Below are 21,593 nucleotides of genomic sequence, written 5' to 3' on the forward strand. Positions count from 1 at the left end.
CAAACAGAACCACAAATGGAGTCTCTTGGGACCCTCCTTTCCCTTATGCCAGCCCCCTGCCTCCCTGAAGGACTCTTTAAAAGGTTTAGAGCTATTGCCTGATTTCTTCACTCATATTTCCCACTTGTTATCATTTTACCATATTTATTCATTCACAAAAGTTTCACAAAAATCACTCCAGTCCCCAAACAAGGACACTCTCCTAAGAAACCACCACATCACCACCAACCAGGGAATCAACATTGCTTCAACATGGTAGTTCAATCCACAGACCCCTTCAACTTTGCTCCTCTATTAAGCAGTCTCCTTAAATCTGAAACTCTTCCTGAGACCCTCCCTCACTTTCACATCTTTGACAGGAATGCAGAATTCAGTGCAGGGACACACAGGAACTATTCATGCACTGGAGCTACAGGAGTAGGAAAGAAGGCAATGGGAGCTGCATCAGAACTCGCCCACTTTGGTTGTCAAGCCTCACTCTATACTCCAGTTCTTCACTCTACTTTTGAATAATTACAGCTTATATCTTTTATTCAGTAGAGGATTTCAGAAGGTTAAGTGGCTCTCCTATAATAGAGAAACTAATCAGAAGTAGAAGAAATGTATCATATTGGTCTTACTCTAAAACTACCTTACAAATGTTAAATGTTAATATATTTGTGGGGTGACTGTGTTGTACGTTTCTCTTTGCTTCTGTCTCAAACAGCTATAGTTCCTCCAAGTGTAGCAAGAGGTCTGAACTTAACCTCACAGTTTAAGAAGCTGCAAGAAACCACTGAGCAGAGAACAAAGCTAGAGATTGGGGATATTATCCGAATCAGAGGCTATGTCCGCATGTACAGAGAAGAGCGAGAAATTCATGCCACTGCTTATTGTAAGAACAAGATATGTTTGCCAAATTGGTGGTTATTCTGGGTGTGTGTGCCATAAAATCTAATTAGCTAAAAGTCAGTCTTCCAAAAGGTCAATAAGAAGATTAACTATTTAATGGGAGAAATTACATTGTATAACATGCTTTGTTTGGAAAAGCAGCATTTCTTAGTTTTGTTTTTAAAAGAAGTAATTATAAATTGAGAAAGAAATTATTTACTACATATACCTGGCAAATTTTATTTTGGACAGCATAGTAGAATTCCTAAAGTACTTTGGAATCCAAGTGTCCATCATTAGGGCGAGTGTTCACATTCTTTAAAATGAAGAATGATTTCTTGAACACAGTTATTTGAGTGATGCCCTTTGCTCTGCTCTGGCTGATTTTCTTTTGGAAATCTCAAGGATGGCAAACATTGTTGTACAGCAGAGTAACAGATAAATGGATACGTGAATGTACTTTCCATAGTCCCAAGCCACTCCCTGGCAAAGCTTTTGATGCTTAGCGGATTGCATTCCCTCCTGTAGGGTGATTGGGCAGCAGTCAGTGCATTTGACTGCAGTGACCCCTTGGCTCCCACGTGGAAGGAGATCCACTGTAGTGCCCCCTATACTGTTACCCCCGCACCATTTTGGACATGGGAAAGAACTGATTTCAGTGGAATTTCTGTGACATCTTTTCCCCATGGTTTGCTAGATAAAGTGGATGATCCAGTGTGGAACATTCAGATTGCAAGGATGCTTGAGCTGCCCAATATCTACAGGAAAGTTTATGACCAGCCTTTCCACAGCCCAGCCCTAGAGAAAGAAGAGGCACAGAGGTAGGTTTTGGCTCATTACTGCTGACAATGTGACCAAAGGAGTAAAGCCAAGTGATAGGAGCCCAGATGCCTGGGTTCAAATCCTGCCTGGGTTCAAATCTTGAATTGTCTAGTTACTTACCATGGGATTCTGGGAAAGTTCTTTTACCCTCTGTATCCTCAATTTGTTTCCATGTAAAGTGAAGATAATAAGAGTACAAACATTATAAGGATGTCGTGAAAAAAATATATGTGAATTGGAGTCTCTGAAGGAGAGCAAGGGGAGAACAGAAAAAATACTTGAGGAAATAATGATCAAATTTTTTTTCAAGTTTGATGAAAACTATAAACCCACATATTCCAAGAAAATGAACAAACTGTCAAGACCAGACATGAAGAAAATTACATCAAGGCAACATCATTATCTAAATACAACACCAATGCATATCTTGATCAAAAAACAACCAGAAACTGTACCAGTAGTTCTCAACCAGGGATGGTTTTGTCCCCCAGGGGATACTTGGCAATGTCTGGAGACATGCTTGATTGTCCTGACCTGGGGAGTGAGGTGTGTGTGTGTGGGGTGGGGTGGGTGAGGTGGGGGTGGTGGTGGTGGTCCTAGTGGCATCTAGTAGGTAGAAGCCAAGAATGTTGCTATAAATCCTACAATGTATAGGACAGCCCCAATGTACAGGACAGCCCCCTCAAAATAAAGAATTATCCAGACCCAAATATCAATAGTTGCTGTGGCTGAGAAACAGTGAAAGCATATCATAATCAAAGTGCTTAACACTAGTGTTAAAGAGAAAATCTTAAAATCATAACTTTATTATGTTATCTTCATTCTTGACAAATATAAAAGTAAATGGGACAAAGTAATAGTGAGCATGTTTTGTAAATCATTTACCACATTGCAAACTAGGTTACCAGTGTTCATGGGTTGATGTGGCTTACTCTGTGCATACCCAAGCATGAATATTCACCAATATATTTACAGAAATGAGACCACACCCTGCTATTCTGCAACTAGATATTTTTCTTCATCTATCATGAATGTCTCTGTTAGCTCACATAGTTCCCACTCATCCTTTTAAACCATCACATAATGTTAACTGTTTGGATTGCCCTTTTTTAAAAACAAAAACAAAAACAAAAACAGAACATGCATAGATACAGTGTTGCATTTCCTGGTGAAATTTCTCTTTTTTGTACACCAAAATAGAACAAATGTGATGTTTTCTGCAGTTTCTTTTTAAAACTCTTCCCCAGCAGCAATCCAGGTGCCCTGGACCTCACCAGCCTCACATGTGTGCTGAGTGAAAAAGTCAAAGAATTCCTCATGGAGAACAGAGTGCAAACCTTTTACCAGCAGGAGTTGGAAATGGTGGAGTCTTTGATTTCCCTTGCCAATCAGCCCGTGATTCACAGCACCTGCTGTGACCAAGTAAGTGCAAGGTGCCCATGTAGAATTCAGGTCTCCTGCCCCAAATTTGCAGCTAAAGGGTGTGGGTGAATGTGACTAGGGGGTCAAGAGTCACAGGTTTAGACCCAAGGGACCAAGATTGTGGTTCTATCCCATATCATTTCTCTTCTTTACAGGTCACTGACCACTGAGAATTTGAAATGAGAATGGACATGGCTTTTTTCTCTCCTTACTTAACTCATTAAGTTTCATCTTAGAGTGGCAAAAAATAGTTATAATAATAATCTAAGGTTCTTAGTACTTAGTTCTTAGTCCTCAATGAGATGGGTATTTAATCTCAGCAGGAGCCAAATGAGGAAACATATGAGAAGAAATAATTATCATTCAATGATTATTGATCAAGATAGAATTCTTGAAATTGAATCAAGATTTTGAATGACTTGCTCTCTCTTCTTGAGAATAAGGTTAGCCTGTTGTGTTTTAGAAGTTTAAATAAAACCTGTTTGTATTCAGTCGTGTTTAAATTTCAAAGGACACTTAATATACTTTTTTTTATTCTTCCTGGAAAAAGCTGTCCTTATTTTACTACCTAAGTGTTACAGATTAACTTGTTTTAAGTTTATTTATTTGCTTGGGCCCCACTCAGGTTTCTTGTTGTAACACAACTCATATTTGTTTGTTTCATTCCACTAGGGAATGATCTCAGCTTCAGTGTCACCTTCTTGCCCTCCCTGACCATCTGCACCAGTAGCCACTCATTCCCTCAATGCATTATTACCCTATTTTCTTATGTCATGACATCACTGATATTTGTTTGTTTGCCAGTTCCTTCTGCAGAATTTTAATTCTATAAGAGCAGTGGTCTTGTCTATCTTGCTCTTTGCTTTGTACCCAGGGCTTACAAAGAGGCTGGCAAAAAGTAGGTTTTCAATAATATTTTGTTGATAAAAGGACTGAATGGTTTTAAAAATTCAAATGGTCCTAGAAAGTATACAGTCAAATGTAAGTTTCCGAGTTAATGCATAATGGGTTTATATTTGGGGTGGGTGATGGGAAAGTTCTAGTAGTGGATGATGTGAGTATAGTACAACATTATGACTGTAATTAATCCCTCTGAATGGTGTCCTTGGGAGTGGTTGAAAGTTTATATTGTATAAATGTTTCCAGAATTAAAAATAAAGAGCAATGAAAGAGACAATGACAGTTAAATGCAACATGTGATCCTGGACTGGACCACGAAAGGGCTCAAAAGACATTATTGGGACAAATGAAAAAATGGTATATAAACTGTAAGTTTTATATTAATATTAAGATTCCTGAACTTGGTAACAGTATGTAAGGTGGTTACATAGTGAATAACTTATTCTTAGGAAATGTACATGGAAGTATTCTGTGTTGAAGAAGCATGATGTATACAACCTACTCTTAAATGTTTAGAAAATAGATAACTAGATAGATATATAAATGGATAGATAGATACAATAATACAGCAAATATGGCAGAATGTTAAAATTAGTGGATCTGGAGTTGGAGTTCTCTGTATAAGTTTAAAATTATTTCAAAATAAGAAATTTAAGTAAAAAAAAAAGTAACTGTCCTTCCCATCTTCCTTCCCATTTTCTTTCCCCAGATACTAGTACCACTGCTAGTCTCTTGAATATCCTTCCGGAGATAGTCTGTGCATATTTAAACTGTAAGAGGGTGTTTCCCCTTCTTTTTTACATGAACAACAGCATGCTAAACACTAATCTATGCCTACCTATATCTTATATATCCTTTCATATCAGCACATACAGATTTGCCACGATATAATAATCTGTTCTTACCATATCATAATTTATTTAACCAGTCCCCATTGTTGTACTATTTTCCAGTCTTAACACCATTACCAACAGGGCTGCTCTGAGTACCTTTGTTAGGTAATGTAAGTTGTTTCTAATGGTTCTGGTGAAACAGATACCTAGTCACTATTCTCACCTCCTAGGTACAATCACGGCTTCTCAGTTGTGTTAGCATGCCTGATTGTCTAGTCATCCTCCATTTCCTACATGGAGATGAGGAATAGTTTCAGGAAGTACTTGGGTGGAGAGGGCCACAGCTGGGCACTTCTTCTCTGCTAGGTGACTTCTAAACAATTGCAGTTTTCCAGCTGTCTATTGACAGCAAGAGTGACTTACTTTAATATTTAATCTTTTTGAGGAGGCTCAAGGCCCAATTGGCCTCCTAGGACTTCTGATGACTCTAACAGCACGTTTGGAAGGAAACTATAAAGCTTAGCAAAGTCCACATTTTCACGTAAAGCCAGCTCTTCTGTGGAAGGCTGTAATTAAGTTGAGAGACTTAAAGACTCTGAGGACTAAAAGGCTCTTCAATTCAAAATTATCTGTAGGGAACGTCTGGCATGCTATCTTTTTGAAAATGTTGCAGGAAAAATAGTCTCTTCCAGTATGTTTAAAAAGAAATGAATTTGATACTCTATTTGTTTTGACCTTTCAACCAATTTTTCAATCAATTATGAATTATTTCCTTACATTGTTCTGGTTAGAGAGGAAGGTGTCATTAAAGTCTCTTAGATGCTTTACAGTAACAATAAAACCCCAGATCCTTTGACATATTCTGTTGTCATAGACATGACATTAACCAAAAAAAATTGTGATGGTGTTATAGTTTAGAGGCAGGGGAGAGCAATTTTGAATGCCACTGCCCCCTTTTTTCCATAGTGACCCCTCTTAGCCAATCCGGAAACATCCATTAACAAATAGTTAAGCAGAACTTGCAAAACCATTGTGTCTTTGACAGCTGAATGAATGCTGAGTTTGTCTGGGAATGAAGACTATATATATTTCAGAGACCCACCCAGTTCCTGACCTGAGCCAAGGAGAGGCTCAAGAAGGCTCAGCACGTTCAGCCAGTCACTGTTTTGCCTGTGAGCAAATTCAGTTTCCTGAATCAGATGAGTCTGCCATTGCTTCTTAGAAAAAAATCCCCTTTAGTCCAGGAAAAGCTACTGGTTGACAGATGACTGGAAGCTTTACCCTTGAGACTAAAATCAGGTCAGGGAAATATGTCCCAAGGTCAGCTGAGGCAAATGGTTTTGGAAAGGAACCTTCACAGACTATTTATATTTACAGAGAGCCTTTTCTGTTGAGTACCCCCACCCACCCCACCCCCCTAATCACCATGCCCTTGTTCACAGCTCAAACTGCTTTTATCTCCCAGACCTAGCACTCTCTCTTTCTGCTACTTGATCTTATTGAAATCTGGGAGGAGGAATCAGGCTTTTTGTATGGTCTGGGGATAACCAGGATTCATGTTTAATGAGAGTAATACTCATGTAACAGTCACTTCTAGTTGGTTTCCAATTTATTTTCAGCTTGGTAGAGATGTAATGAACTCAACCCTTAGGATCCTTATGCTGAATTGCGTTAAGAAGGCGAATCTCCTTAGAATTATGAAGACTGAGTAGTTGTTCTAAAGGTTTGTGAAGTAATCTCTATTGGGTTGATTGTGCTTCCCCTAAGTAAGAGCACTCATGTACACGTATGAAATTAAAAACAGCTTTGCCTTAAGCCCCCCTGAATGAAAAGATGTGTGGTTGAGGATTACTAGGTGAGGTGTTGATTCTAAACACACTCAAATAGCTTTCCTGGCTGTGGTTGTCATCAAATATTTCTTGGCCTTTTTCTTCCTTGGGAGGACAGGTGCTTTCTTAACCAGGAATAGTGGTCAACTTTTAGGTCCTAATGCTCTAATGACCAGGTTCTGCAGCTTGTTCTGTTAAGGAAAAACTTAGACTCTTAATTTAATTAAGAGTTTTAGTCTGTCATCTTCAGCCAGTAGAACATGTTTGTAAATATTGCTAGGATCTGGTAGATTAACAAAAGGCTTGTTTTGGAGGCCTCTATAAGACGGGAGTTTCTTTTGGGATGGAATTGTCAACACTTGAGACCTTTTGGGGAGTTTCTTTCCTTTCCCTATCACTTTGAGAAAATGTCAGCAGGTTGTAACCACACTCTTTTTCAGCATCTAGGTGCTTCCCTGGACAGCCTTCTTAACTCCCTTTCATTAGTGCTAGGATTTTGCCTTCCAACACCTGGTGGAAGCTTTGCCACCTGTCTTCGTAACTCTGTCCTATTTAATATCTCAACAAATTTCTGCCACATTAAAAATAGATCTCTGTCTTGAAGGCTAATTCTTTTGTCATCAGTTTCTTTGTTTTGGGAATGATTTGGAAATTCCAAAGGAATAACCAGAAGGATGCAGCCTTTCTAATGGGAATTTATTTCCATTCATTTCACAAATTGGTCCCCCACTATGTACGAGGGAGGAGGTGACTGAAATGAAATACAAAGTCCCTGGCTCAAGAAGCATATCACCTAGTTAACCATGGAGGGCATAGCTAATAACCTAGCTTCCTTCATATGCGCAGTGAAAATCATGTTGGGTATAAGAAATAGGGTGGCCTGATACCCTCTTTTGGTATCCAAGTCTCAGAGAAGGGAAGAAATATTGAAAGTGAGGAGATAGAAAACTGATCGCAGCAAAGGTTCCTTCTCGCTGGTGTTCTTCACTCTAGGACCTCTTTCCACCTTCAGCCTCCTGGACCTACCTTTGACAGGTCTCTTCATAGCTCTTTACCCCCATCTTCCATTTAAAATAAGGAAACTATTTGACACAGACCTCAGGCTGGAACCCCCTGAGGATTTCAAAGTGTGTTATAGGCTTTGAAGTCCTTAGGAAGAGCTTATATACAGCTACAGTTTTAATAAAGAAAGGAGCTAATATGTATAAAATATTTTGATTCTGTAGTAAAAAAAAAAATCAAAGATTTCTAACAATGAGCATAGCTTTTGGTTTTCCATTTTATATTGTAGAAGTAAACAAACAAACAAACACAATCACAAATTATACAACAGTTATCCAGGCTGATTCTGCCAGAGCAGACTTCCCAATCCTCCTTAAATACCGTTCTTGTCAGGCTGGTGCATCCTGGGTCTTTTTGACTCAGCAGATAAAAAGCCTGTCAGGCAAATTCATAAACCAGTTAGTCTAGGGAGTTGCTCTGCGGTGCTATAAAGCAGGACTGATGGCTTGTTTTCTTTACACTGTTTTGTCTTCCTACACCTCTTCCTACAGGTGGATTTTAAGAATGAGACTACTTCCAAGGCAATTCATAGTATATTTAAGAATGCTATACAGCTGCTGCAGGAAAAGGGGCTCGTTTTCCAGAAAGAAGGTGGTTTTGACAACCTATATTATGTAAGACTTGCTACTTAATTTTTTTCCTTCATCCCTTCATTTACAAATATTTTTAAAATTAAAAATGCCTACTTACTGTTTTTAAAAATCATTCATGAAGAAAGTATATAAAGTAAGAAGTGAAAATTTGCCCTTATCTTTCCTCAGGTACCACCTTTAACAATATATCCTTCTAGACATTTGTCTATTCATTTACAAATGCACAGTTACAAACATATGCTCCTCTGGCTTTTTTGTTTTACAGAAAATGTGATCATCCTCTAAATCAGGGTTTCCCAACCTCAACACTATTGGCATTTAGGACTGGATGATTCTTTGTTGTAGGATGTTTAGCAACGTCCCTGGCCCTCATCCACTAGAAACTAGTAGCAGACCCCACTTTTGACAACCCCAAATTTCTCCTACATTGTCAAATGTTCCCTGGGACACTTGAGGAAGCACAGTTTTAAATAATGCTCAGCAACTCTTTTGGTCCCAGAAGAGCACATTATGAGCCTCTCTCCATGTTGGTGCTTCTAAATCTACCTCATTTCTTTCTTTTTTTTTTTTTTTTAAACATTTGCATGGTAGTCCATATGATGGATACTTAACCATAAGTAAGTAAAAAACATGAAAGTTTTTTTTAAACATTCTTCTCGTTGTGGGCATTAAAGTTGTTTCCAACTCTTTGTTGTCAAATACAATTTTGCTGTGGCTATTTTTGCACAATTTTCTTTTCAAGCTTATATAAGTATTTCTGTAAGATTGCCTCTTAAAAGAGGCATTGCTGGATGAAAGGTATGAACTTGCAAGGCTTTAGTCAACACAGCCTGATTGGCCTCCCAAAATTCTGTACAAGGTGACACTCCCACCATGAGTATGAGTGCTTGTTTGCCTCATGCTTCAAGAGTTAAAAATCCACCTTTCACTCATTCCTAGAGTACTGGAGGAGATAAGCTGAAACTAGCTTCCTATTGTGTAGATGCTTCAGTTACATGTGATTCTCCTGGAGACAGATCAAAACTGAGTTATCCCAGAAGCCACTCCATTTCCTTAGGAGAAGCCTTCAGTAACAGGACTTTTTCCTTAAGTTGAATTGCTTGAGTGGTTCCTTAGTATAGAAGGTTTTAAAAATTAGAACGTGTTTTAAATATTACCTGAAAAACTTTTAAAAGGCATATTGTCTTTCAGTCCCTGTCTGGTATGGATGAAGCCTGCTGGGAGTTGGTTGCCTCCTGGGAGGTAGGAGCAGGCTTGGAGGCCGGCCTCCCTGCGGTCTGTAGAGAGCAGCTCTTCCTGGGGAGCAACAGGGCAGTGGGCAGCTGTCCAGGTCGAGGTGTGGCAGGGCTGGGGCACTTCCTCCATGAGTCATGATGAGTCTGAGTCAGAACCAGGAGATCAAGCCCTACTTGCTCTCTTTTCTCAGCACCACTGTCCCTTCTCTCACTTCACTCCTCCCCTTCCACCTCTTTGCGTGGCCTTGTGGGTTTCTATTCTCCTGAGGCCCTTGCTTCAGAACTGCTTATCATAGTATTGTCAATACTTCTATCGGTACGTGCTTTCCAGCTTTCAGTAGTTCTCACTCACATTATTTGGTTGTCACGATGACCTTGTGAGTCGAGAGAAGGCAGGCGTTATTTGTATCCCCACTCTGTAGGTCCAGACAGGCAAGCTTTCTGGGCTGTCACTAAGGCAGAAGCTTAGAGGTGTGTTTGTGCATGCTTCTTCCTTTTTCTTTTTCTTTTTATCTGTTATTAGATTTAGTATGAAACATGAAGGAGAAACCCACTTGGTTGTTGTTGCCTTCTTACCCTGAGCTGGTTAAGAAAGGATCTAGATTATGTTTGCCTTTGAGAACAGAAAGTGTTTCAATGGATAAGCTAGATTTATTAGCTTTTCCATATACTGTTGTTCCCCTTTTGTTTTTCCCTGTGGTTGGAAAAAGGAATGAAGCTAATGAAATAAGACATGTGTCAGAGCCCAGAAGAAGGAGCCCTGGTGTAGAGATTGGAAACTTTGATCAATTGTCACTCCCTCAAAAATATAACAAAAAATTAAAAAAAAAATTAATGTGTTATGAATGATTAAGATGAAAGTTGCTTAAAAGTACAGAATTCCAGTTTTTCTTTATACCATGGCTCCAATGAACCAGCTCCCAAAGGAATGTGCCTCTGGGCCACCTATAGATCAGTGAGCTGTTTAGGGACAGACAGGGTTGATTACATACCAAGAATTGAAAACTGGATTGTTGGGGGGGGGGTGTTTATCATCATGAAATCATTATCAATGATCCTATTAATTTGGGAGTCTGAATGACACAACTGCTGTATTATTTATAACTGCTTCTCTCTGAACTGTTTTTCCTATTTAGGTAACCAAAGAAGACAAAGAACTGCACAGAAGTATCCACCGTATTATTCAAGAAGACTGCCAGAAACCAAATCGTAAGTGGTGATGATATATATGTGACGCCCTGGTGTACTAGATTCCCTTTCAATGGGGCAGTGGACGGAGAGTCACGAGACCTGGGGCTTACCTAGTAATGACTGGACGGGTTATTGGTCAAGACACCTGCCCTCTCTGAGCCTCATTTTCCTCCTCTCTAAAATGAGTGTTAGGCTAGCACAATTTTTCTGACCTTATTTGAACATAAAATTCAACACTGGAGCTTTTAAGCTTACTGTGCCCAGGTCCCACCCCTGGGGATTCTGATTTGGTAGGAGTGTAGGCAGTGTTGGGGTTTGGACCGATGAGTTCCCCAGGTGATTCTGATAAAATGTGATAAACCAGTTGGCTTGGACTTTTGACTCTGCTGATTCTTATATTCTCTCTGATTTGGGATATTTCTTGTGCCGCTCTTGCTCTTTGTTTCTGAACCAAAGGTGATATTTCCCTCTTTTCTAACACCAAGGCTCTTCATTGTTGGGAGGAGTGGATCTAGACATTGGAGTTTGAATGGTGTAATTCAGCCATCTTGAAAACTAGGAACTTGCAAAGGAAGAGGTTTGGAAAATAGTTGGTTTTGGTGGAGTTAGGACAGCCCCTAGTGGCTAGAAACTCAAAGTGTAGACAGTCTGGCAAAGAACTTTACCATTTCACAGCAGTTAGAAAGAGAAGAAAACATTATAGTCTTATCTTTAAATCCTTGTTTAAAATGGTCAGTCTTAAAGGTGACTTTTGAAAGTATCTTTTTCAAAAACATATACTAATAATGAATGTTGACATATTTCAACAAATGACACTAGAAGGCAAGTGGAAAGGTTCTCATGATCTGCTTTCCTTCTCATGATCCTGCTTTTTTTCTCTCCAGTCCTTTTAGCCCACATATCTGTCGGGCCAGGGCCCACACCAGGCAAAGTCAGTAGGTAGAGCTGGACCAGGTCCCCAGCCCTGGTGTTTATGGAGCCAGCCCTATTTAGCCTTTAAGAATCAATGAGGTTAGATACCACAGTTGTGTGAAAGCATATCTTGAAATGAACTCAAAGTAATGTTATTTTATTGCAAGGTTTTCTGACTGTTCTTTGATTTATGCAGATCAATAAGAATATGTATCCTTTAGTTGGAGGAAAAGACAATCTACCTTTAATTTAAGGAGCTGATAAGAGCAAAGAAATGTGAGGTTCCTCAGCCAAGAAGGGTCTTCTAAGAGGCTGCTCCTGAGATTACCTTCCTGCTCTCATTCCTAGTGCCCAGGTCTGTTGGCCAGATTCTGACAGTGGAATGCATTTGGAACAGAATCTATTGAAATAAGCCCAAGAGTCTGTGAAACAAATGAAAGGAATTCACACTTCATTTCTTAGGAGAACAAAGCAGCTTGAGTGACCTAGGAATCATATAAGTGGTGGGTTTTATATCCACTTTTATCCCCCAGGCTGGCTTCTGCCCTGGTGAGTGTGTCAGGTGGAGAGGCTCTGCACTCTGCCTGGAATGTGAGCCTGCCTCTGAAAGCCATAAGCCTGGAGCTAGTGAACCTTCAGGAGCTGAATTCTGGAGTATGAGAAACTGAGGCTAATAAAATACCTCGTAGTCATGGGCCTCCTCCTTTTCATGGGAAATACCCATGACATTCAAAAACTTATTTTGAATAATAATATATGCAAATTGTAAAAAATCTAACAATTCAAAAATACACAAACGTCAGCCACCCTCCTACCCTAGCTTCCAGGCTCTATGTTCCCCTTTCCAAAGGTATTGGTTGATACTAGTTTCTTGCATACCCTTGTAGGGATGTTATATGCACTTATAGGCAAATTTGTATAGATTATCCTTTTTGTAAAATATAAATAAAGGTTAGCATACAATGCAAGTATTCCATCCCTAGCATTTATTAGTCTAATATTGGCTTCTAAAGGTCACTCAGCAACAGTACATATGAAAGTGCCTCAGTCTTTTTAATAATGGCACAGAATTCCAGTATATGTGTAAATAAATATTTGACCATTTGACCATTTACTTAACCATTTCCTACTTAGTTTCTTAGTTTCTTAGTCCCTTAGTTTCTTTCTAATCTTTCATACAACAATATAGCATTGCATTTTTCCTCGTCTGGATGATTAGTAAAAGGACTTAAAGTCTTTAGTCATATATGAGAATCTCAGAAAAGCTAGGCCTACAGTAATGAAAGGAAAGTAACATCAAGCCTGTTTTAAGTTCCTAAAGGAGTGATACCAGGTTTGTCTAAAGAAAAACAGTGTGGCATACTTGTGAAGAGCTGGACTCAGTAGCCACTTTGCCTAGTTTTGAATCCAAGGTCTGGAACATTTTAGTTGTGTGACCTTGGGTAAATGTGTGCCTCAGTTTATTCATCTGCAAAATAGAATTAATAATAGAACCTACATCATGGGTCATTATGAGGGTTAAGTGAGTTGGGTCTGTAAAGCTGTTAGAGGAGTGTTGAGCACATGGGGCTATAAAAGTGTTCAATAAAAAAAAACAAGCTGCTCACAAAGATGGCATCAAAAGTGAAGATGGAAGCCCATGACCCCACTCCCAAACCAAAGCAAAGACGTTGAAGGCCAAGAAAGCAGTGCTGAAAGGTGTTCACAGCCACAAAAAAAAAAGAGAGATGTACATGGCACACACCCTCCAAGATGCTGAATCTCAGCCTAAGTATCCACGGAAGAGCACCCCTACGAGAAACAAGCTTGGACAACTATCCCATCATCAAGTTTCCCCCCGACCACTGATTCAGCCATGAAGATGGAAGACAGTAACATACTTGTGTTCATTGTGGATGTCAATGCCAACAAGCACCAGATCAAACAGACTGTGAGGAAGTGCTATGACATCAATGTGGTCAAGGTCAATACCCTGATAAGGCCTGATGGAAAGAAGGCATATGTTCAACTGGCCCCTGACTATGATGCTTTGAGTATTGCAAACAAAACTGAGAGCATCTAAACTGAGTCCAATTGGCTAATTCTAAGTATAAATTTTTTTCACCATAAAAAAAAGAAGAAAATAAATTTTGTATCTTAATGGCATAGGTGATAGCCCTTAATTTCTAGAATGAGACTTCAAGGGCTCACTCTGGTTTAATAGTGATTTAGAAGGAAGCAATTTCAGACAGATCTAAGTGTAGAGTTTGCTCTATTATTGTTGTGCTAAAGTTAAAGATCTGAATTTTCAATTTAGGTATGGAGTACAACAATGGCAAATTATCCAAAAAGAAAGAATTCCATACTGATGTCTTTTTATAACAAATTTTTTATTCTGAAAATTTCCCAACCTACAGAAAATGTGACAGACTAGTACAATAAATACCCATATGTCATTTACTTAGTTTCATTAATACTTTACCTTGTATCTCCTATGAAGGGGGACATTCTCTGTGGTAGGCTGAATTGTGTACCCCCATTTGAACATGTTCTTTGTCTTTGTCTGCATTTTGGTGGGTGTAGACCCATTGTGAATAAGATTTCTTCAGTTAAGGTGTGACACACCAGAATCAAGATTGTTTGGCTTTAATCAGGATTACTTGGAGACCTTTATAAACAGAATGAAATTCATAGACAAAAAGCCAGAGGGAGAAGATGGCAGCATAGAGAGGAGTGGAAGTTAGTTATTCCCCCCAGAGCAACTAATAAACAACCAGGAACAACTAGTAAAAGATCTGGAATAACTGCTGGGAGACAACCGTTACTGTCCACACATCGTGCAACAATCTGGATTGGGAGAAATGCCTGAGATCGCAGCATAAAACCTGTAAGTAAAAACTGCAGACCCGAGCCGAAAGCCCCTCCCTCATGGCAGCCTGAACTGGAAAGCCTCGCTGTCATAGAGAGCAGCACTCTTTGAACAAGCGAATGTATCTCAGCCCAGCTCCAACTGGGGTTTTAATTAACAAATGTTAACTGCTCAATAGAAGCTATGAATTCCCAACAAGCAGACAGAGGCCTTTGGTGATGACTGACCTTGGAGAGCCAGGGGACGTATCTGTCTCGGGACGGGGAGCCCAAAGGATCGGGTGCTATCTCTGGCTTATGGGTGAACTGGAGGCTGTAGACTGACCCTGAAAGGAGGCTTTCTGTCCCTTTCTCTCAACCTGGGTGGCTCAGTGGAGAAAACCTCAGCCATTTTCAGCTCACAGTGCTCTGCAGTAGAGAAAGCCTCAGCCATTTTAAACTTGCAGCACTATGACCCAGGCAAGGGTGGAGATAGCAGAGTCAGAGAAACAAAGAATCTATTAATATGCAAATAACCTTTCTTTAGGGGGTGTATCTTCCCTAAGAGGAAGAAGGTGGTGCCAAGCTCTACTACCTGCCTTCCATTCAGAACCAGACCCCAGAGCCTGGGGGAAAACAGCCATGGGCCACACCTCTTTACACCATTCTGAAGGGACAGGCTGACAAGTGCCACATGCTGGGCAGAAAAGCATATGTGTGTCAGTTCTCTAAGACACACCATCAGGGAAACTGGATACTGAATATTTCTTCCTTTTGGGACCTGAGCCTGTTCTGGTCTGGGGAAACCTGATTGGGATAATCAAGGAAACCAGATGCCTAGATAACAGAAAACTATAACCTACACTAAGAAAAATGAAGTTATGGCCCAGTCACAGGAACAAACTTACACTTCAGCTGAGATACAGGGATTGAAACAACTAATGCTAAATCAATTCAAAAAGTTTAGGGAAGATATGGCAAAAGAGATAAAGGCTATAAAGAAAACACTGGGCATACATAAGGCAGAAATCAAAAGTCTGAAAAAACAGTAGCAGAATCTATGGAAATGAAAGGCACAACACATGAGACGAAAGACACAATGGAAACATACAACAGCAGATCTCAAGAGGCAGGAGAGAAAGCCACAGGAAGAAGCCAGAAGACAGCGGAACTCAGGAAAGAAAGGAGAAGATATTGCCATGTGCATTGCCATGAGGTAAAAAAGCCAAGGACCCAAGGATTGCCAACAGTCAGCCCTAGGATGCCACGGTCTTCGGAAAGAAAGCATCGCCTTGCTAACACCTCAATTTTGGACTTCTGTTAGCCTCAAAACCATGAGCCAATAAATTCCCGTTGTTTATACCAACTCATTGGGTGGTGTTTGTTATAGCAACTGGGAAACTAAAACATTCTCCTATATGATCACAATATTTTTCAAACCTAAGATAATTAGCATGTAATGAATTCTCAAATGGCAGCGTTTCAATAGATGATTACTTTATACAATTAACTTTTCAAAAACTTACACAGATATCTAGGCCAGATTCATTCTATGCCTTGCATAATACATGGCTTTTTGGGTGAACTGAGTACTATATGACAGTACTCATACTGGAGTAATGTTTTTTAAATTATGACAATCTTTTAAAAATACTGTTAAAGCACTTTCCTAACCTTTTAAAGTTAGTAGGTTGTATTTGAAAGTTTATCTTTATATTTCTGAAATATATAAAGTTTAACTTTATATTTGAACATCAACATTTTGATTTTTGTGTGTGTTGAGCTAAAGTAATCAAATGAGCTACATGCAAAAATACTTGAAGAATCCAAGGGACAATTCTGGTTGACCAAGATGGCAGTATAAGGCATTCCAGGATGCTTTTTTGCCACAAAATCTTTGAACAACTAGCAAAACTAACAGTCATTCCTCAAAACTTCAGAAAACACTTAAAGGGTTGCAATAACTGGGCAAGTGCTAAATTAAGAAAATGCAGCTTGAGAAATGGTAGGTAAAGTTCATGGCACCCTTGCTAGACCCCTTCCCCCTCCCCCACCCCCACACAGAGTGGTGTGGAGCCAGCTTGCATTTCCATTTGGGTCCCTGGCCCTGTTCCACTGGGAGCAGAGTAACTCTGTGTATACTGGGTTGCATGTATATCAGTGTCAATCTATTGGGTAGAAGCCTGAAAGACTGAACCAGGAAACCTGTCTTGGGCTTGCCCTCCCACACTTGTCCTACAGGAAGAAGCAGCTTGCAGACCTAAAGCAGTGTCAGAAATAATTAAGTCAAGTGGCCTAGGGCAAAGTATTCTTTGCATTAAGTCATACAATAGAGCACTGGGGGTGTGTGTGTCTTATTTCACAGGGAGCAAGGGAGCATTCAAATTCCTGTAAACAGGAGATTCCCTAAAAGCCTTGAACAAGAACAAGCCCAGGACAAGAAACAGGCTCCACACAGGCTCAGATAAAACAGAGAGGACCCTGTACTTCACATTTGCCTCAGGCTGATCTTCTTGTTAGGAGGGGGCTAATCTCTTAAGGAGACCACCAGCCAAAGCAGAGCCAAATTTCAAAGATTGTACAAGGTGCTCTTTTCATTGATTTGTTTGTTTTTGTTAGCTCTGGAACTCAAGGAAATTTCTGTCATATCACTAGCAGGATGCAAACATAAGGAACAGACAGCTCAGGGACTAAATCCCAGAGTTAACACTTTAAAATATTAAAATTTGCAGTGTGCAACAAAAGTTCACAAGACAAGCAAAGAAATAGGAAATCATGGCCCTTCCAAAGGACTAAGACAAAAATCCAGAACTCATCAATGAAAAGAACATACTAGACCAAGATGTTTAAAAAATGATTCTCCATATGCTCAAGGAGATGAAGGAAAACATGGAGAAAGAACTAAAGGATATCAGGAAAATAATGAATGAACAATATGAGCATCTTAAGAAAGACACAAATTTTAATAAGGAACCAAAAGGAATTAATGGCGTTGAAGATCACAATAACTGAATGAAAACTTCCCTAGATGGTTTCAACAACAGATTGGAGCTGGCAGAGGAAAGAATCAGTGATATCAAAACAAGACAATTGAAATGATTTGGGCCAAGGAGCAGAAAGAAAAAAGAATTTAAAAAAGCAAACAGACCTCAAGGGACCATGGGACCCAATCAAGCATACCAGTATACTCATTATGGGAGTCCAGGAGGAGGAAAAAGAGAGAAAGGGGTGGAAGGAATATTCAAAGAAATAATGGCAGATTCCGGGTGTGAGAGGGTTTCTTCGTGCTGGGAACTAACAATGGACACCCAGAAGGATGTGCAACCCCCGAAGCAGCAGCCAATGATCTATATCTGTGGAGAATGTCACACAGAAAATGAAATAAAATCCAGGGATCCAATCAGATGCAGAGAATGTGTATACAGAATAATGTACAAGAAAAGGACTAAAAGATTGGTGGTTTTTGATGCTCGATGAAACATGAATTCAGAGAAACATATTCACTTGTAGTTGAATTTGCCATTAATGTTTCACATTGTTGTATACCTTTTGGTTAGCATACTTATCTTTAGGAATACAACTACATATACACAATTTCATTTTATCTCATTTTTAAAATTGTATTATATTTACATATCTGTTAATACTTTGTGTAGAGAAATTTGTGGGGTGTTTTTTAGTTCAATTACATGACTTATAATTTAGTTTCATTGTATATTTACTCTGACACATGGTAAGGTTAGAATTGCTTTTCCTAAACCATACTTTTAATCACAACCTAGAATCACTGGGTCTTTTGTTAAAAATACAGGTTTCTAGGGCACTTTGAGGGTCTGATTAAGTACGTTCCTTGGAAACTACTGTCCTCCATCACCAGTTTACAGAGTTTGCAAACTTTGCACTGTTATTTGGTAGTGGGTATACTAATGTACTTGCTGTCAGTGTGCATATATCAATTTGACTTCTGTTTTTCATGTATTATCTGATATATAGGACTTTCTGAATTTCTACATAATACTTGATTAAGATCTTGGGAGAGAGAAATTTTAATGGTTTTTCTCTGCAAGGCAAAATCAACTCCAAGTAAAGTGGGTGAAGCAGACTCTTCGGTGCAGTTTCCTGGGTATAGTCATTCCTTATGGTCAAAAAATCTGCTTTCAGAATATAAAAAAGAATGGGGATTGGTTTACACTAAATTATTGGATAAATGTTTAAATATTTTGCCTCCATCTTAAGAACATGGAATTGATGCTCACATCTGTACTCCATCTATTCCAAGATTTCATCATTATGGAATGTCATGTTGGCCTCCTTAACATTTATTTTAAAGATTAGATATATTCCAACTTTTTAATAGCCATGTCTGTCTCTTTTTAAAGAGTGCTTCCTTGATCCAGGCTTTCCTTTATGATTTTTATAATTTTGTGATTCTGGTATGTTGCTTTTTGACCTTATCCTTTTCACACAAGGGAATCCTAATATATATACACTGTCTCCTTATGACAACCCCTTAAACAAATAAACCCCAAGTGTAATGTAGTTACACTTAACTGTTCTCATTCATTCTAGGTCTTTTGTGTATTCATCATTTATTTGAGTATCATTATTTGTTTAATTAGGCAGATAGGTTTAATGGGAAAATATTGCAACTGGAGCTGAAGACCTATGTTTTCAGTCAGTCACTTAACCTCTTTGTGCCTCCTTTAATTTGACCTCTTACCTACTTGGATATTTTTATGAAAAAAATGAGAAAATAGACATAAAATTGCTTTAAAAAGATTCTTTTGAATAGTGCTCTGTAAATATAAAAATCAGGACATTTGAGCTTGAAATTGATATATAACTTGTTCCCTAATAAACTGCTTACCAAATAAAAATAAAAATAAAAAAAAAGAATGGCAGAAAATTCTTCAAATTTAATGAAAGACATGAATATGCACATTCAAAAATCCTAAGGAACCCCAAATAAAATAAATTTGAAGAGAACCATGCCCAGACACATAGTAATCAAACTGTCAAATGCCAAGGACAAGGAGAGAATTCTGAAAGCTGGAAGAGAAAAGCAATGTGTTATGTATAAGGGAGTCCCAGTAAGTTTAAGTGCTGATTTCTCATCAGAAACCACAAAGGCATGGAAACAGTGGGATGAAATATTTAAAATGCATCAGGCAAGACTTAATTTCAACCATGAGGGAGAGATTGAGACATTCCCAGATAAACAAAAGCTGAAGGAGTTTATCATCACTACACCTGCCCTATAAGCAGTGCTAAAGGAAGTTCTTCAGACTGAAAGGAAAGACTAGATAGTAGGTCGAAGTGGCATAAAGAAATAAAGACCCTGGATAAGGGTCTAAAATGCAAAATGCATAAAAAGTAATGATAAATCTATGGTTTTGGAAATACAGTATATAAGGAATAATTTGTAACAGGGACAACAAAAAGGTAGGGAGACCAGGTATAGGAATGATGTTTCTATATGCTATTGAAGTTAAGTTGGTATAAAATCAGATGTGATTGTTACAGATTTGGGATAGTAACTTTAATCCCTATGGTAACCACAAAGAAAATATATGAAAAACATATGCAGAAAGAAATAAGAAGGTACTCAAAAAGGTACACTACAAAAATAAAAAAAATATGAAAACAGGCATTAACGGAACAATTGAGGGGCAAAAAGGTAAAATACATACAAGGACCAAGTAGCATAATCGCAGAAGAAGGTCATGCATTATCATTATTTATTTTAAATGTAAATGGATTAAAATCTCCAGTCAAAAGGCATAGATTTACAGAATGGATTAAAAAGCATGACTTAATTATATGCTATTTACAAGAGACTCCCCTTAAATTCAATGACCCAAGTAGGTTGGAAATGAAAGGATGAAAAAAATATATACCGTGCAAATAGTAACCAAGAGAGAGTGGGGTAGCTATACTAATATCAGATAAAATAGACTTTAAGTCAAAATCTCTTATGAGGAACAAAGAAGGTACTATACACTGAAAAAGGAGTCAATTCAACAAGAAAACATAATAATTGTAAATAAACATCAACATAATGGCAGAGCCCCAAAATATATAAAGCAAATATTGACAGATTTGAAGGGAGAAATAGATGGTTCTACATTAATAGTAGGAGACTTTAATACACTACTTTCAATAAGGGATAGAACATCGAGATAGAAGATCAATAAGGAAATAGAGGCATGAACAATAGTATAAACCAACTAGACCTAACAGACATATAGAACATCAAATGACTTCATGAAAATAAAAAGACAACCTACAAAATGGGAGAAAATATTTGGAAACCACATATCCTATCATAGTTTAATATCTAGAATATATAAAGAAAAGCTATAACTCAACAACTAAAATACAACCCAATTTAAAAATGGGTAAAAGACTTGAATAGACATTTCTCCAAAGAAGATATACAAATGGCCAAAAGGCAAATGAAAAGATACTAGGCATCATTAGTCATTAGGGAAATGCAAATCAAAACCAATATGAGATACCATTTCACACTCACTAGAATGGCTACTGTTATAAAAATGGAAAATAATAAAGTGTTGGAGAGGATGCAAAGAAATAGGAACACTTGTTCATTGTTGGTGGGAAAGTAAAATGGTGCACCTGTTTTGGCAGACAGTTTGGCAGTTCCTCAGAAAGTTAAACATAGAATTACCCTATGACCCGGCAATCTCACTTCTAGGTATGTACCCCAAGGAATTGAAAACGGGGACTCAAAAAGATATTTGCACACTGATGTCCCTAGCAGCATTATTCACAATTGCCAAAAGATGGAAGCAACCCAAGTGTCCCTCAACAGATGAATGGATAAATAAAATGTGGGTATATACATAAAAAGGAGCCAAGTTCTGATAATGCAACAATGTGGGTGAACCTTGAAGACAGCATGTTGAGTGAAATATGCCAGACACAAAAGGACAAATATTGTATGATCTCACATACAATAGTCACTCACACAGTTAGAAAAAGGAAATTCAAAGAGTCAGAAACTAGAATACAGAGAACCAGGGGTTGGTGTGGGAGTAGGGAATGGGGAGTTAACGCTTAAATGGTACAGAATTTCTG

General features: G+C 38.5%; 2 protein-coding genes across 7 annotated transcripts in view; both read left to right on the forward strand.

Annotated features, from left to right (window-relative positions):
• The window catches only part of STN1 (STN1 subunit of CST complex), a 52,970-nt gene that overhangs the window by 26,627 nt on the left and 4,750 nt on the right, over positions 1-21,593 (forward strand). For 4 of the 6 annotated variants that reach the window (XM_037805135.1, XM_037805137.1, XM_037805136.1 and 1 more), the window contains 5 exons: positions 707-874; positions 1,568-1,691; positions 2,940-3,114; positions 8,230-8,352; positions 10,703-10,775. In XM_037805135.1, the coding sequence (XP_037661063.1) occupies positions 707-874; positions 1,568-1,691; positions 2,940-3,114; positions 8,230-8,352; positions 10,703-10,775 (663 nt within the window). The remainder of the gene's footprint in view (positions 1-706; positions 875-1,567; positions 1,692-2,939; positions 3,115-8,229; positions 8,353-10,702; positions 10,776-21,593) is intronic. The other 2 variants (XM_037805138.1, XM_037805140.1) reach the window with 2 other exon arrangements.
• LOC119510783 (DNA-directed RNA polymerases I, II, and III subunit RPABC4-like) lies at positions 17,777-17,972 on the forward strand. The gene has a single exon (XM_037805141.1). The coding sequence runs from the start codon at positions 17,796-17,798 to the stop codon at positions 17,970-17,972; it is 177 nt and encodes a 58-aa protein (XP_037661069.1). The 5' UTR covers positions 17,777-17,795.

Source organism: Choloepus didactylus, chromosome 15, assembly GCF_015220235.1.
Source record: "Choloepus didactylus isolate mChoDid1 chromosome 15, mChoDid1.pri, whole genome shotgun sequence".
Classification (NCBI taxonomy): domain Eukaryota; kingdom Metazoa; phylum Chordata; class Mammalia; order Pilosa; family Megalonychidae; genus Choloepus; species Choloepus didactylus.